General features: G+C 38.2%; 1 protein-coding gene across 3 annotated transcripts in view; it reads left to right on the forward strand.

Moving 5' to 3' along the window:
• The first annotated feature begins 1,982 nt into the window (after positions 1-1,982).
• The window catches only part of LOC149097159 (uncharacterized), a 38,407-nt gene continuing 23,947 nt past the window's right edge, over positions 1,983-16,442 (forward strand). Inside the window, exons 1-6 of one of the 3 annotated variants that reach the window (XR_016204248.1) lie at positions 1,983-2,339; positions 4,627-4,737; positions 6,437-6,618; positions 7,112-7,163; positions 8,245-8,400; positions 9,112-9,245. Coding sequence is in view for 2 of the 3 variants with exons in the window: in XM_089279877.1 (XP_089136003.1) it covers positions 4,638-4,737; positions 6,437-6,618; positions 7,112-7,163 (334 nt within the window). In the remaining variant the exon portion in view is untranslated. Of the gene's footprint in view, positions 2,340-4,335; positions 4,738-6,436; positions 6,619-7,111; positions 7,164-8,244; positions 8,401-9,111; positions 9,246-16,442 lie in introns of those variants that run through there. The other 2 variants (XM_089279877.1, XM_089279878.1) reach the window with 2 other exon arrangements.

Here is a 16,442-nt window from a genome sequence, read left to right on the forward strand (position 1 = left end):
CTGAATTGTAAGCAACGCTTGATGTTTCATCAAGGCCCAATAACTTTACGTCCGTAGATACTGCTCAGTTTTATTCGTGTAAAAATCCAGTAAATTCTCTGTTGTCGATGAATGAGAGCGCCCGCCGATGCGTGTTTTTTTACAGTCCAAGTAAACATGGCAAATTGTACTTCCGCCGCACTTTCGTGCGAAAGCGTACATCGAACTCAAACAATAACTCTATAGTTTTTAAATATGTTTAAGATTGATAAATGTTTGAGAACATATTAAAAGCTGAGCTGAAAATATGTGAATAAAGCAGAAATAATCAGCAAAGTTACGATGACGCTTTCTTTAATCAACTTCGAATAACGATTTCGATTTTGTTGATCGAGTTATCAAAACTCCTTGTCTATTTTCATTTTCGCAGTGTGAAACTTCACCATGCTTATGTTGAAGAACTCCCCCACATGATGTTACTAGCCTTTTTTGCGTTCGTGAAATTTGTTGCAGCATCTCAGCACAAAAGATAAAGAAAGAAATCTTTGTCAAGATTTGTTGACAATTGAAAACACCGACTCGGACTTGAAAGTGCACGAGCTGCACTATGCAAATGAGCTAATTGTACGCGTCAGACTTTCCTTTCAAAAACTTTTGCAAACTCACCAAACGAGCAGAAACAATAAAAAACCATCAAAACAGGTTTTGGTTATGATTAACCATTGTCTGAGAAACTCACAAATTAACTCGATACCAGAGTAGAGAGTTTTCTTGCTATATTCTTAAATCAGAACAAACGCAAAAACATACGCGTAAGCTTACAACTAGCGTGAGTAGATCTTATTATTCATTCCCAGCGCGAGATTGAAGTGTTTTCGACCCTGAAAAGCCCACCTTTTCCGTTAGCTCAGAGCATAAAACTACATATAAGCGCCCTGGTTCGTATTCCCTGCCATCGCTGTGAAGAATACGCAAGATAATCTCTCAAGGTCTCTCAACTCTCACCATTTGATCACGCAACGTGACAACATCCCCGCGAGAGCCCCCGACATGTGCGTGGATCCGCGCGGATATATGACGTCAGGATGGCGCAATTTGTTCTAAAAATAGAAAAATTGTCCCATATCATAGGTGCGCGCGGATCCCAAGGCTTACTGTCTCCGTCCCCGATTATGGCTCCTGGTGGCCATATATGGCCACTTGGTACGCAAAGGGTTAGAGAACCAAAAACTTATCACGAGAATAGTTGCTTGTTCAGATATTAGTTATGTCGATTAATTGAAGGATCAACAAATGATAATCAATTCCTGATTTTTTTTTTTTCTTCTCAAAGAATGAAAACAGTGGTGAAGACTCTGTACCAACGTATTTCCTATCCCATGCCTCTTCTCTGAATCCCGGAAAACTGACGCTTTGTTGTTCACCAGGAGCCCGTTTCTCGAAAATCCCGGAAACTTATTCTTTTTTTTTATTTTTTTATTTCTTTATTTTTATTTTTCAAAAGGGAAAGTGCGAACGGGACGAGAGTACCCATGCCAGGCGCTTCCTGGAATTTTACATATATGAAACTATAAGCTATTTACAAGGCATATATTTTCCGGCCCGCAAAGCCATTTTTAGTCAATTTGTGTCCAAGAACATAAAAGTGTATATGCCTGAAACTTCCTATATGAAGAGAACCTCTGATCGTATTATGAATATGTGAATAAAACAGCTCTGTAATCATAAGGTTTGAGACTTGTTTGCTACGGCTCTCTGGGTGCAAAAACTTTTCGGGATCTTAGTGTGGTCTAGCCTGTGTGTACACAGGTTACGGGACTTTCGAGAAACAGGTCCCTGGAGCCCATCACTGCGTAGACCCAAATTGCCCAATTGCAAGAAACGGCTGGATCAACTGTTCTACATCAGAATTGCTCTTGCTAATCTAAGAGTTAGATCGAGCATAAAATAGTGGTAATCAGGGATTGTTGTTGCTTTAACCCTTTTTCAGCGAGAAAGCAACCAAACCTCTTTTTTTTTCATAACTGTTAATAACTATTTTTTAACGACCATTCAGTTTTGAGCTTCTTGCTCGTGTATTACCAAACCGAAGTCGAGTAGAAACGTTCACTTCAACTCTGAGTTCGCTAGAAAACCTTTTTCACTTTGTGAATCCCAAGAGTAATGAGTGCCTCTAAGCTTTTGTCGGGCTGACTTCTGTCTGAAGAAAAGAATTCATGGCTAGTCACATTGTCAAACTTCCTTTGTTATGTTGATTTCGACGCTGTCACGTCCGCCGTCAGGTTTATATGGAGCTATAAAATTGATTGAAAGAGCTTTGAACAGTCAGTTAAGCGTCTGAGCTGTCAAGTCGACAGTGGGTAAGTTTTGCCTTGTTTTCATCTCATCACTTATAGTATTTTTTTTAAGTGTTAGGATATTTTTGAAGCATCTATCTCGTTACCACTATCATTATTGAGGGCTTCAGTGGGGCTTACTCATTCTTACCACAAACCATGCTATCTGGAGCCCATTCAAACTAACTTGAGTGGTTTTCAATTTTGCAACGGTGTCTTCGGTCATCATAGTCTGCACACAGCACTTGAAACTGATAAAAACTGATCGAGCCGCTACTTAGCTTTGTACATAAGGCCCTGTTTACAAGAAGGTGATGAGGTCAGTCCTAGAGCTAAGATGACCCTAGATCCTTGTTTAAATATGATAAAACATAGAATTTTGAATTGGCTTACCCACCCCGCCAAGTTGAAAAAGCGCGCGCCAAAAATTTAGTCACGCTTGATTACCAAATCAAACTCCTAACTCACTACTTTACACTACTCATTCATTTTTATTTTTTATCATACCTAACATTTTCAATCAGTTTTTACCAATTTTCTGTTAACGGGATCGACGTAAAGATTATATCAGTTGTAAGAATTGAACTGAAGTTTTTTATTTTTTATCATACCTAACATTTTCAACCAGTTTTTACCAATTTTCTGTTAACGGGATCGACGTAAAGATTATATCAGTTGTAAGAATTGAACTGAAGTTTGGTATTATAATGTATTTAGTAGAATAATTTATGCATGGCAAGGATCCATAAGCACAAGACTCGAGATCGGAAAAGCTTGAACGATCCGATATAACATAAAAAAGCTAATACTCGTATCATAAGCTATGGTGTTTGTTAAATGAGATTTAGAAGAATTAAACAATCCTGTTATGTTTTCTTTCTAGTAAATTGTAAAAACGTTTCGTACAGTAGGATTTTGCTTACTTGTACAACAACAACTTGAAAAGTACATCGCGCTGGCACAATTGCCTCATAATAACACTTTGATACTTTTAAAATTTTCAGAATTTCTAGATCTGTATTACAAGTCCGAGAACGGACGATAAAATTGCTATCGTATATATTTCGTGTTGGAGGGCGTTATTAAAATCTTAAAAATGAGTTGACACGATTTATTGACAAGCTTTATTAACATTTGATTCCATTTAGTTCTACTCGGTTCAAGTCAATTTAAGGAAGGAGTTGGAATTTTGAAGTTGCGTTACTAACAATTTAGAAGAAAACAAGTTCTAAATTATGCTTAAATATTCAAATAAATATGTACTTCGTTCTTTGGTGATAAATAAATTACGTGGTAAGCTATTGTGCAATTGTATTGCTCAAAGTCAATAGTCGTCGGAAAGAAGCCCTACAGGGCCCAAAAAACTCAGCTTCACGCATGCAGTGAAACACTCAAATAGCGTACATATGGAGATGGTAGTAGAAGTCCATTTTCGTCCGCCGCATTAGTCCAGAAATAGTCAAATATGGCTCATGAATAAAATGCGCGGGAAATGTCTACATTTAAGCGGGAAATGTCTAGAAAAACATATCTACTTGTAAAAAAGTTACGAAACAATAAGTAGACGTGTTGACTGGTCTACTTAAAAGATTAATAGGAGGCCATTGTGTTTTCAAAATAAAAGCTCACCGCGTTTCGTCAAAAGCGCCATATTGCACTTGAATTTTGTCATCGAGGGAAAGATTCGAACACTTGTGTAAACCGAACAGATGACTTTTAGCGAAGCTTTCTATATTAAAACCACGTTGAACGTTTGTTCTACTGTGAAAGAGTGAGAAGACTTCGAACGCTCCCTTCACTGCAGACAAGAATAATTGTTTTCTAACAAAGGTTTGTTCCAACTGCTCAGTCGTATTCATATGTAAACAATTACGAGAATACTCGTGTGCGAAACAAGACCAAACCTGTATTAAATCCTGAAGCCTTCTACTGATAACGTTAGGATATATTGACTAAAACCAACACCAGATACAGTTTTGTGAGCTCTATTTCGTAATTTCAACATAATTTATGGACAGAAAGACTCCATTCTAATTCCACACTTACTCTACCTTTGGCCTGACGTTTTCAAAAGATCATTAACATCCAGATTCCATGCTTGAGTTACCTTTGGTCTCCCGTGAGTTCGCACTATCTCAAACGCAAAATAATTGAAAATTCATCGCAGTTGACTCGCGTTAGAAGAGATTATTGACACTGAACTGAAATTGTTTAGGTTTTATTTTGATGATTAAAATTTTTACCGAAACAACATTAAGGCTCATTCAAAGAAAGTAATTTTACAGTCAGTTTCTTCTTTTTTTTCTGACAGAAAAGATTTTGATGGTTTCATCTCTAGAATTTTCTACAATGAAGTCCATTATTTGTATCTTGATTGCTGTGATGCTCAGCGAACCTGAAACCTCTCGTTCTCCTGCCAAAGGTCAGTTTAGAACATGTTTATGTCCATTCCTAATATTTTTTCACAGCCTGACCTCATTCCCAGATCCCACGTCCCTAGTAACCACCGGTCAAAGCGGGAAAAGCTCCTTCCTTTTGTCTACGCTTGCGAGAAAGAGCTTGAACCTGTAAACAAACGGACTCTCCAGGCAGGGATTATTCTTCGCGAACCTTTTGTAAGCACTAAGAACAAAACAAAAGCAACCGGCCAATTCCAACTGATTAGAAGGCCCGCCATTCTGGGACTTCGATCCGGTCGTTTCGCAAAGCCTCGAAGTTTATTATACTCTAATCTTATTGGCCCACGCTTGATAAGCAGCAGAGTTGATAGGTCCACTTGACAGATTGGGAAGCTATTGTGTTTTCAAAATAAAATCCCGTCTTTCGTCAAACCCTCTTGAAATCGAGTATACTTATTACGATGCCTTTTATCAACGCTTTTGGTATTAGGGGCACCTTGAAAACTTGTTCAACGTGGAAGGTTAGGATATTGGCTGTTTGCATTGTAGTCACTGGGGTGTAACAATAAAAGGATAACAAGGATTTTAAACTGCTTCACTTTGGAATTCTGATTGTCTTTCCTTACTAAACATTTAACCCTGTTTGGACTTGTTCCAGTTGTCATTCTGAATCAGTCTTCAAATTTTCTCAGTACAGAGCTAGCGGGAACGGTCAACAGCTAGCTCTTCAGTTTGACCGCTATTGGAACCGTACTGTACAAACAAGCGAGTTTTTCGTTTTCTTCTTTCCAGTAATTAAGTAGATTATGCAAAGTATTATATATAGCGTCTGCTTCTAATGGACCTTTTCGGTGATACGCCGGCCATTTTGAATTCTATTGTTTCAATAGCTGTTATGGGCTGTTCAGGGGGAAAATTAGTTCATGCTATCAGTTATCAACGCTAATTTTTGTCCTTTTTGGTAAATTAGTCCTCCGTTTTACGTCGACATTTCCCCAAACAGTCTTGTCACAAGTCGAACTTTGCCCTCCAGCGAAGAGAAATAGGCAATCTTCGTCCAACGAAATTGCTAAAGTTATTTTCCAAACCAACAGTCCAGGAAAGTATTATTGGAAAAGACTTTAAGAAACACATTTGCTAATGAATTTTAAATGCATAAAAATGCCAGCAAAAATTACTTGAGGTAACACTCAGTATATACGGTATTGACTGGAATGAGACCCCAAGGTTGTATTTTGTGCTTTGGTTCTGTAAATGAGTTCAATTTTAAATTTCCACTTTATCGTTGCTATAAATATTATCATTTATGCCACCTCTTTTTGGTTGTTTTCAAACTAAGCCCTCGTAAAGACACAGGAATTCAGAAACTAGGAGTGTCAAACTATACTTTTTTATGGAGGGGGTAGTGACTTTGTGACTCTATGCCTATGCTAGTTCACATATCAATCATGAATGATTAAAAGGGCTAACACAGGGCGCACCATCTCCTCCTCACCGAAAAAATCAGTAAAAGGAAAAATGATTTTGATTTTGCTACGGAGTACAATGAAAAAAAGAGAGCTAACTAGCAAAAAACGAACTCAGTACGTAAAATTGAGATCAAAAGAGATCAAAAATTTACAACAACATTCCCTCTTGGCTTGGACTTCATTCAATTTTGGCTGTATGCGTTATCTTCAATGCAAATCCCATGGCTGAACTCTTACGGTGCTGTTTTTGTAGGAGACGCGAATGATGTGAGGCTAGCATTAGAAGATGTGAATGATCTTAGGCTGACCTTAGAAGATGCCAATAGCTTTCTTAATCCAGATCATGAATTGGTCACCACACTTCAGCACGAATGCTACCATGAGGGATGCACGTTTGAAAAGGTTAAAGAAAGAAAGGGCAACAACGAAGAAGCGGTATGTCTTCCTTAAATATAAAGTTTAATCGTAAATCGAGGACGATATCAAATAAAAAAAGTGGAAAGAAGGATTGATAAACCAAAATTAATGTGATGGTTTACTTGGTAATCAGGAAAATTGAGAGGGAGTTCGAACAACGAGCTAGGATTGGCTCCCGAGTCGCTGGTGATTCTTTACGCGTTGAGGAATGCATGGGAAGGAGTGTTACTGACCAACCTTTTCCATTTTTCTTCTGGATAGTAATTTGATTACGTGTTGAAGATGGAACCAACGAGATTAATTATCATATTTTCAAAGAAAATGCAGATTACTTACTGGGTATCTCTTCTCTTGGTACCCAATCGTTCACGTTCTTATTCACCATAATTTATAGTTGACATATTCAGATCTCATACTGTGATGTATGGGCCTCGCCAGAGACCCCAACCACTCTCAAGATGTCTTTTTTTCTCTCTCTTATCTAACGACTCGTGTCCTTCTTATTTTGCAGCATGAATATTTCTTCACGCACACGTGCGAGAGATTTGGCCAGTTCTGTAAAGGTTTGTGATCTTCAAGTCCATCGAATTAACCCTTCATGGCCGCAAAGAGCAGGCTCTAATTTCAAATTATTTAATTTACTAAAACAGAGAATTCTCGTTTTGTTTAAAGATAGTATTAAATAAATTTGTTGTTTTTCCAGGTTAACTAGGTTGTTGTTTTTTTATTTTCCTCTAAATTTTGGCGATATTGCATTCCTATGATAGTTATAGGCTTTTGATATTTGTGAGTTTTGCAATTTCAGCTTTTTGAAAAACTCACAAGTGCAAATTAATTCCAAATTGAACGAGAAAAACCGTATGATTACTTATTAATAACATAAACATGAAAAAATTTGCGTGGAGGAAGTGCTGGAAGATCTTTCTTTCATTCGAGAAAACTTTTTTCAAAGTTTCCTTACTAAATTTTCGTCATCATTTTACGTGATATCATTAGCTTAGAAAATTTCCAATTGTCTTTCAGCCAATCATAATCCAGAATTATGATGTGTAATTTGCACTGGTGTTACACTTTTTGCACTGGTGTTACACTTAAACTGCACTGCTCTCAGACAATCAGAATCGAGTAATTTTTTCTATTTCTAGATCTATCTATCTACATTTTTCTCGATGTTTCAAATCAATTTAGCTATATTTCAAGAGGGGGAGGTTGATGCCACCTCGCCTCAGGGATTTTCTCAGGATTTTGAAAAATTTATTCACACTCTGTGATGCTCAAACATTCAGTAGCCATTCATTTATTCCCCGCCGAAATTTTCAGTTGTCTTTCCGGGTTATTTGATATTGCCATGGCAACCACCTTTCCTACGTGTGGTTCAAGCCAAAATTACACCGTTCGTCGAAGTATTTCCAGTTTCTCAACAACATTTCGGAATTATTACACTCACGTTCTTGTGTCTTTGTTGGTTTATTTCCAGTCAATGTTTTCGACATTTGTGTTTTCATATCCCTCAGCATTCGCAGGCAAGGGTTTGCTTCTCCTTTGGTTTTGGCGACTTTTTTAATTGTGGCCTTTCGTTGTAAGGTATTGTAGTTAATATACAAAGAAACCTTACATTTTCTTTGATTGTGTTTGTTTTTATAGAATGGAGTATTTCGCGCTGCAGTATTACGGCGAGTGTTGGAGTGGGCCTAACGTAGGCGAAACGTATGCAAAAGATGGGCGATCCACAAGTTGTTATCAAGGGGTCGGCAAAGATCATGTTAATGCAGTTTATCGAATAACGGACCTTCCTGCATGGTAATAAAAAAGAAACAAACAAAACAAAACAAAACAAAACAGGAGGAAACAGACAAACAAAACAAAACAATAAAGAAAAACAAACAAACAAACGGATAAGGTACGTTTAACAAGGTGGGGTGACACAAACAGATGAATAGACTAAGTATCAATCAACGCATTCTTCGAATATTGTATTCTTTCCGCCCACTCTAGACGACACGAATTATACTCATTTATAGTTGTCTCAGCTAAAGAAAACAATAGTAACAAAAATGAAACGATAGTACATCTACAAAATGCCAGCAGGGTCTGTTTATTTCTTTTTGAGAGCTTCCGAATACTGTTCTTTTCAATAGAACAAACTTGTTATGTTAATTCCCATTCAAATTAGCCTCTACAAACAAATCCAATCCCTGTAAACCGTTTACATGGATATACACCTACTTGATAAAGCGATTTCCAAAGATAAACCTCAATAATTCCCTGACGACTTTATGCAACTGTGGGAAGATTTGATAAGTGTCTCTAATTATTACTTACTACTTTTTTTGCGGGAAGGGGGAGGGGGGGGGGGAAGGCATTTAACGAATGCTAATTTTGTTAAGCGCTTTGTTCATGTGCTTGTTCAGTTGTTAAAACGCTGCAACACCTTTTCATATCATCCGTTTCCTGCAAAGACGTTTGTTAGAGCAGTTGTTGTGACTAATTTTCATTTCTGTATTCCTATAGATATGTCTGTAGTCTTGGAGTTTCAAGAAAAACTGGGTAGCAATTGATGTTTGCTATAAACCCAACCTGTGATGTACTGTTTTTTTTTTTCTATTGAAAGTTATCAACTAGCAGGAATAAACCAACTGACTTGATCACGTGTCTGTGTCTCCTTCTACCATATTTTATTTTAACTAATAAGCACTTGGAAATAAACTACACTTCACACTTAAGTATACATTGGGTTCAACTTATAAGCTCTACTATGCTTCGGGCCGCTTATTTTTGATCAAGACGTTTTGGTTAGGGCTTAATTTTGAAGAGGCTTTACATCAGAACGAATTTTGAAGGTGAAAGCAAAGTGAATGTAGAAAGTCCATCGAAGTAACCATATTTTGTGAGTGAGGGGACATAAAGTTGCAATGTGCCCTTTTGTTCGCCATATTCGTCGATCCGCCAATATTTTCGTTCAAATCCGGAACCACATTACTTGAAAATTACACTGCTTGTCCTGCTTGTCAAGTTTCACTGCAACAGTATGCAGTTTGAGGGTCGGGGCAACACTTCATATAAGCCTACATGGGTTTTGAGTTTTCTTAGTCTGATATAGGTTATAGTTTTGTACTAATCGCATAGTTAGGGGCTTTTCACAAAGTTTCCTTCAATTGCTGGTTTATGCAAAAGAGCGTTGTACGTTCGAAAATGAAATAAATTGGATGAAAAAACACTAACATACCGACTAAAGCTGGCGAAAGATCCATGACCCGAGAATCCGCGCAAAAATTCACAGCTTCGAAATCTGTGCCTCCGCTCAATTTATGGCAAAAGTTTTCATTCCCTGCGCTTTTTAAAGCTACCGTCTCGCGTCTAGCTAAGTGATCTAGCGCGTTCGGTTTAAAGGTAACTTGGACATTCACATTTACAAGTCGTGGAAAATTCCATTTTTTTTTTATCTCAAAAATCGTAGTATAATTTGATAGCCAGCGCTCTACATGTAAGCTTTAATTTGATGTAAGGGTTTAGCTATCTATCGGACGCGCTACATCGTCCTGACACGAGACAACTCTAAAGATATTGTAACGCTCGCGAGCGACGACAACAACTTCCACTCAAAGAGTCCAACAGCCAACGATTTAATTACTCGACTCTTAACGTTCAGCTTACTTGTACACGGCAAGTCTACTAACACACACAGGCCACTACATAACGTGAGTCCCTTATATACCCTGTATTACGAGTACATTGCGCATCCCGTACTCGCCATATAACCGTCTCTTAGTCTTAGAACTCTTGCGAGTATACATTTAATTACAACCGTTATACGTCTTAGCACGCGCATCATAGCTCGTGCGACTCTTACGCTTCTCTCGTGCTTAGCAACCTCCCGCGTGCATCCATAACTCAATAGTGCACGCTATGGCGTTTACCATTTGTTTTATAACATAACATTGAGACATTGGAACAACAGAAGTCCTTTTATTGAGCTACATCACAAAAAAATGTTCGTGTAGTCTTACATGACAAGAGAAAACAAGCGCGCAAAAATTCATTCATGACAACCGACTGCACACCAGTAACTCGATAAAGTTTCATCTTCAGACAACTGTGAAGACAGTTTCGCATTTCTGGAAGAAGAACGTCGGCCATTACTTTGGAAACAATGTCTGTCAAAAGATTTGCTTTGTAAACATTAGCACACGCGTCAGCGGCGTACACCCATGGGCAAATAGTAGACGCTAAATTAACCAATCAGAGCGCGCGCTTTGCTTTAGTTATGTTATAAATCAATTTCATTACAATATGATGTACGGTGTTCTTTTGGCCAAATTCGTCGCCAGTCCGCAAATTTATTCCACCATTAGGTTTTGATTATTCAAGGTAAACATACTCGTGTGCTAAGAGAGAAGCTAAAACTTTGGCTAAATTTCTTTATGTCTTTATGTCTTTGTGTGCGATCAACATACATCTACACCCGTACGTGCACAGGGGACTTTTTATCAGACAGTAAATTAATTTGGAAAATTGTCTCTAATGACACCGAGTAAAATTGCAGAGAATCAATAATTGCTAAATCGAATGTAACGCAAGCATGGTGAAGACAAACCCCAGAAGGGTGGAAGTTCTCTCTTGTAAGGAGTGTGTAGGTGTGAGGGGCCCCAAAAGTGTGTGTGTGTGTGTGTGTGTGTGTGTGTTTTTTTTCCGTTTTGGTCAAAAATAGTATATTGATTTCGCCCATTTCGGTATGGTTTTTGTACTCTAGGCTTGAATTGGACATGTTTTTTGTAGAAGAAGGTACTTGGTCACGTCATATAAATACATTTAGGGTAGGTAAAATTGCAAATTTGGCTCTAAATAAGGTAAGGGCTTAGGGAGGCGGGCTACACACCCCCATCCAATTTTTCTGAAACGAAATTTCCTTTAGAAGAACTGCAGTTTGTTTAATATGCATTCATTGCAGTTTTCTTCTGTATTCAGTTGCGTGTTTGCAACACCGTCAGCTAGATTTGGCAAGAAATGGAAATATGCCGTGTCCCTCTCATCAATGCAGTAATAAAAGACACTCATTAAAACAGAGTTTTTCCTTTTAAATTGTTGGCATGGAAATGAGGAACTGAGAAAGACAGGTTGTAAGTCGATATTTAGTAAATTGAATTCATCGGCCAAATTTGTGCTGCATTTTTCTGACGTAACGTCAAGCATTAAAATTATCCGTTCCGTTTCCACGAAGGCAGACTTACACAACACTCATGAGTGCGGGCTATGCCCTCGCAAAGTATGGAGTTCCATCCCCGCCAAAAATCAAAGTTGATCACAACATTCAATTTGACAGTCTAACAATTAACTTGGCAAACATCAACATCATATTTCACTCTTCAACTTTGTACTTTGTATCACAATCATTGAAACTTTGAACATCAACTTTCAAAGTGACAGTTCAACGTTCAACTTTATCCATCAACATTCAATGATTCATGTTAACATGTCAACAATGATCTTGACACATGGGCTGTCAGCGAAAGATGAAGTTTGAATCTCCAAGTCGAATGTTGAGTCACCAAAGGCGCACCAATCCCGCCAAAATTCAACTTGAGAATTCGACTTTCAAGTTGATAATTCAACATAAAATGGTACCTGTCAACATCCGTGTTTAGCGATGAACATTGCTATTGCTGATGGCGTGAATATGTTCACAATGACGTAATGTTCAATTTCGCAAAGTTGGTTTTAACCTCGTTCCCAGGGTCCTCTCTCTTCCTCCCTCGAGAAAGTACCCTGGTTGCGGCTGGTCACGTGCCTGCTAGATTTTTGCAGATTCCAGAAAAATGGTTGGAGGGAGGGGCAGGACAGTTAAAGTTTGTCTCCACTGAGCTCACCTACTGAGCCCAATAGGGAGTGAAATTTGTAACCTCGGCCGAACTCACAGCGAAGGCATTGGCACATTCGATATTGGAGTTCAATGCATCAAAGTTCGGCTTAAAGGTTAGCCCTGCATTTGGCTGAATTATCCCATCGATAGTTGGACGGTCTTTGGAATTTGTAGTGGTGAAAATAAATTGACAAAGAACTTGAAAATGACGACCACAACAATAAATGAACCGCGCGGTGAATTTAATTTCATTTTTCATTCGGCAAAATCACTACGTAGGTATTTACTCATTCGTTTAGAGTTAAATACGTCGTATGTTCGCCTACAAAGGTAGTTTTGAATTTCACTGAATTACTCTCATCGACAGTTTGACGGTCATTCCACCCTCTTGCGGCGAAAACAAATTAGGAAAAACTTGACATCAACAACGACTGAGTGCTGAATACTAATAACTTGATATAGCAGCTTATATTTTTCGATCGGCAAAATCACAACAGAGACAGTGATGCCTTCGTGTAGAGTTTGATACGTCCAGTGTTGAGCTGAGAGACTAGCTTTGAATTTGATTGAATTCATCCAATCGACAGTTTGACGGTCATTCGGTTCTCTTGCTATGAGAAATTTTATGAAGAACTTGACAACGGCGACATCGGTCGCGCGTTCGCAAAATCCAACTGCTTTCGTTTTAAAACTGTTTTAGCGGTAAGTCCAATTTTCGGCCAAGAAACTAGCTTCTCATTTAGCTGAATGCATCCCATCGATAATATGACGTTTACTTAATTCTTTTGCTGTGAAAAACTGATTAAACTAATCCGAGGCAGGTTGTTGACGGTTTTTTAAAAAGCACTGAAAAATAAGCAAAGTTCTCTCTCAATTAGCATTTCATACTCATAGAAGTTCAGATCATAGCGACGAAGCATTGGTCAGGCAGGATCTCTGACAAACAACTTGCTTCACTTTCAAAATAAATAACGTCTGTATAGCAGCGCAACATTCACCTCCCTAGGCAGTGTAAACTAAATTTAAGTTGAGGACCCACCCTCTGTGCGGCTTCGGTTGGCATACACGTGACCAGCCGCAACCAGGGTACTTTCTCGAGGGAGGAAGAGAGAGGACCCTGGGAACGAGGTTGAAACCAACTTTGCGAAATTGAGCATTACGTCATTGTGAACACATTTACGTCACCAGCAATAGCAATGTTCATTGCTAAACACGGATATTAACACGTAACATTTCATGTTGAATTATCAACCTGAAAGTCGAATTCTCAAGTTGAATTTTGGCGGGATTGGTGCGCCTTTGGTGACTCAACATTCGACTTGGAGATTCAAACTTCATCTTTCGCTGACAGCCCATGTGTCAAGATCATTGTTGACATGTTAACATGAATCATTGAATGTTGATGGATAAAGTTGAACGTTGAACTGTCACTTTGAAAGTTGATGTTCAAAGTTTCAATGATTGTGATACAAAGTACAAAGTTGAACAGTGAAATTATGATGTTGATGTTTGCCAAGTTAATTGTTAGACTGTCAAATTGAATGTTGTGATCAACTTTGATTTTTGGCGGGAATGGAACTCCATAGCAAAGAAGATGATTTGTTAAAATTTTTGACAGTCTCTAAGCAAAATATTGGTTGAGTCATCACTGCCAGTGTGACGTCACGTTTCGCTTGGATGAAATTCAAAATGGCGCCCAATGGGTGAAGTAGAAGAGGTTGATAAAAATGCGGAATTTCGCTCCGATATTCTGCTCCATTTGCTTGGGTTCGTTAGTATGTGGTTTATATTACATCGAAGAATCTTTATTTGGTACTTTTTGTTGGCCAAAAGATTCATCAGGTAGATAATATTTGATCGAGAACTTTGTTTTGAAGCTAATTTGTCGACGGCAAAACTGTTAGCTGATTGACCTTTTGAGGGCCACTGCAAAGCGAAGCAGAGCTCTTTTGACACAAGAATAGGAGGTTCGACAGAGGGTACGCTTGGCTTCTTGTATGTGGAATTTAAGTTCTTCAGTGCTCGTGGTTCGTCTCATCAATCCCTTCAAAGTGCAAAAACTGGCTATGTGGGAAAACAGCCATGTTTCAGACAGCCAGATTAGGTAAGTTTTCTGTCTTATTTCACCTTTGTCGTACTACAGTTTACATTTATAGCAATATCTGTAATTTGTTTAATATTCATGGTTTGATTAGTAATTCGGTTCTATTTTATTTTGTTTTATTTGAGAAAAGAGAAGCCTTAATTTTCTTATATGTTAGGTCGATCTGCAGCAAATATTATACATAGTTGTGCCACATGAAAAACTCAGCCTAGTTCCTGGCCGGCGGCCTAATTGTGACTAGTTTTTCCCTGATTTTAGTTTGGAATTTGATATTTTAAAAATTTCTGAATGCTGTTAATTCAATATATTCGGCAGAATCTATCGATTTGCAAGGTCATAATCAGCCAATAGTCCCCTTTTGGTCATCTAAAAAGTTGTGTTTACAGGTTATTAAAGACACTTCGGTTTTTTTCGCAGGGAATGTCACTGGAAGGAACATATCATAATGCACAAATTCCCTTCCAGAATGCCACACTGGGCAGCACTTAGGGATTCTGATGAACATTTTTCCTTTGAAGGCTAATGCTCCCCCCTCCCTCTGGATAATCAACTGGCATGGAGTTTTTAACTCACCTTAGTGTAGATTTTTAAAAATTTCTTTATCACCTGTCAAGACATACATATGAGAGCTACATATTTTTTTCATATGTTCAATCATGCTGTCAAATTTACAAGTTCCTGCTTCATTTTTGCACCCCCTTAAGCACTTTTCCATGCCTCTTTATTAAACTCCCATTGATTATGACAGCCCAAGATATTTCCTTTAAAGGAACAGAGTCATACAAAGGCTTACCACAGCTTGATTGCCAGTATAAATCAATTGACAAGTTTAATTTGGAATTAATTTGAGATCCCAAATTTACGATAGTTTCACTTAATTGGTGTGAAGTTAAAAAAATGTGACTTTTCTGTTACATCAGCAACTAAAATAGATGCCACCAACCTTATTGACTTTAATACCATACTGAAGAAAAAGCTAGGGTGGTGAAATTCAACCATTTTTACACAAGGATGACTAAAGATTGAGCTACATGTATGAGGACACGAAACAGCGCAAAAGAGGGGAAATTCTCTGGAGCTAACATCAAGATTTTCAGCGCTGACTGCTATCACACTAACCACAAATAAAACCACTAACAATGGATCAGGCAGGGCATGTACGCCATATATGGTCAGAATGAGAGCATAGCTGCTAAGCACATCGGAGGAGAATGAAGCTTATAAGCCTCCGGAGTCCGAGGAAGAAATACTGATTCAGTCACTCAATCATTCCTTTATTTGGTAATGCAGGTTTTATGAAAAGTAGCCTTCATTCGGTGTCCACTCTGTGGACATTATCCATTCCGAAAAGATAGGAACAGATAATGTCCAAGGACAAATATGGAGCATATTTTTAAAGTCAAGTGGAAGCCATTGTGTTTATTATCCTTCAAGTATTTTTGGCAATGTACAGAATCTGCTTGAAGATGTTAATTTCGGTTGGCAAAAGTTTTATTGCTTGAACACACACACTAATAATGAATAAAATGCCGAGCTAAACTTACAAGTTTTTATACTTATGTAAATCTTAGAAAGTTCCAGAAGCGTCTCTGCATATATTTGGGCTTGCGGGACAATGCATACTAATTATCAAACACTCTGCATTACGACTATGCCTGAAAGGTGACAGAATAAATAGAACTACATAAGCTGATTATGTAACATCTCCCCTCTAATTGAAAATAGCTTAAGGCCTTAACTGAAAGCTGAAACTAATTAACTTGTCTCTATAAGTCTTTTAGGTCTTGTAATCACACGTCTTGGTCGTTCACTGCTAGTGCTGTCGTCATGCTTTACACTCTCGGCAGGTATCGGAACAGTCTCTTGAGCTGGACGAATGAA

The sequence above is a fragment of the Orbicella faveolata genome, unplaced genomic scaffold (assembly GCF_042242905.1).
Source record: "Orbicella faveolata isolate gen_17 unplaced genomic scaffold, um_ofav_v1 contig_47, whole genome shotgun sequence".
In the NCBI taxonomy this organism is placed as follows: domain Eukaryota; kingdom Metazoa; phylum Cnidaria; class Anthozoa; order Scleractinia; family Merulinidae; genus Orbicella; species Orbicella faveolata.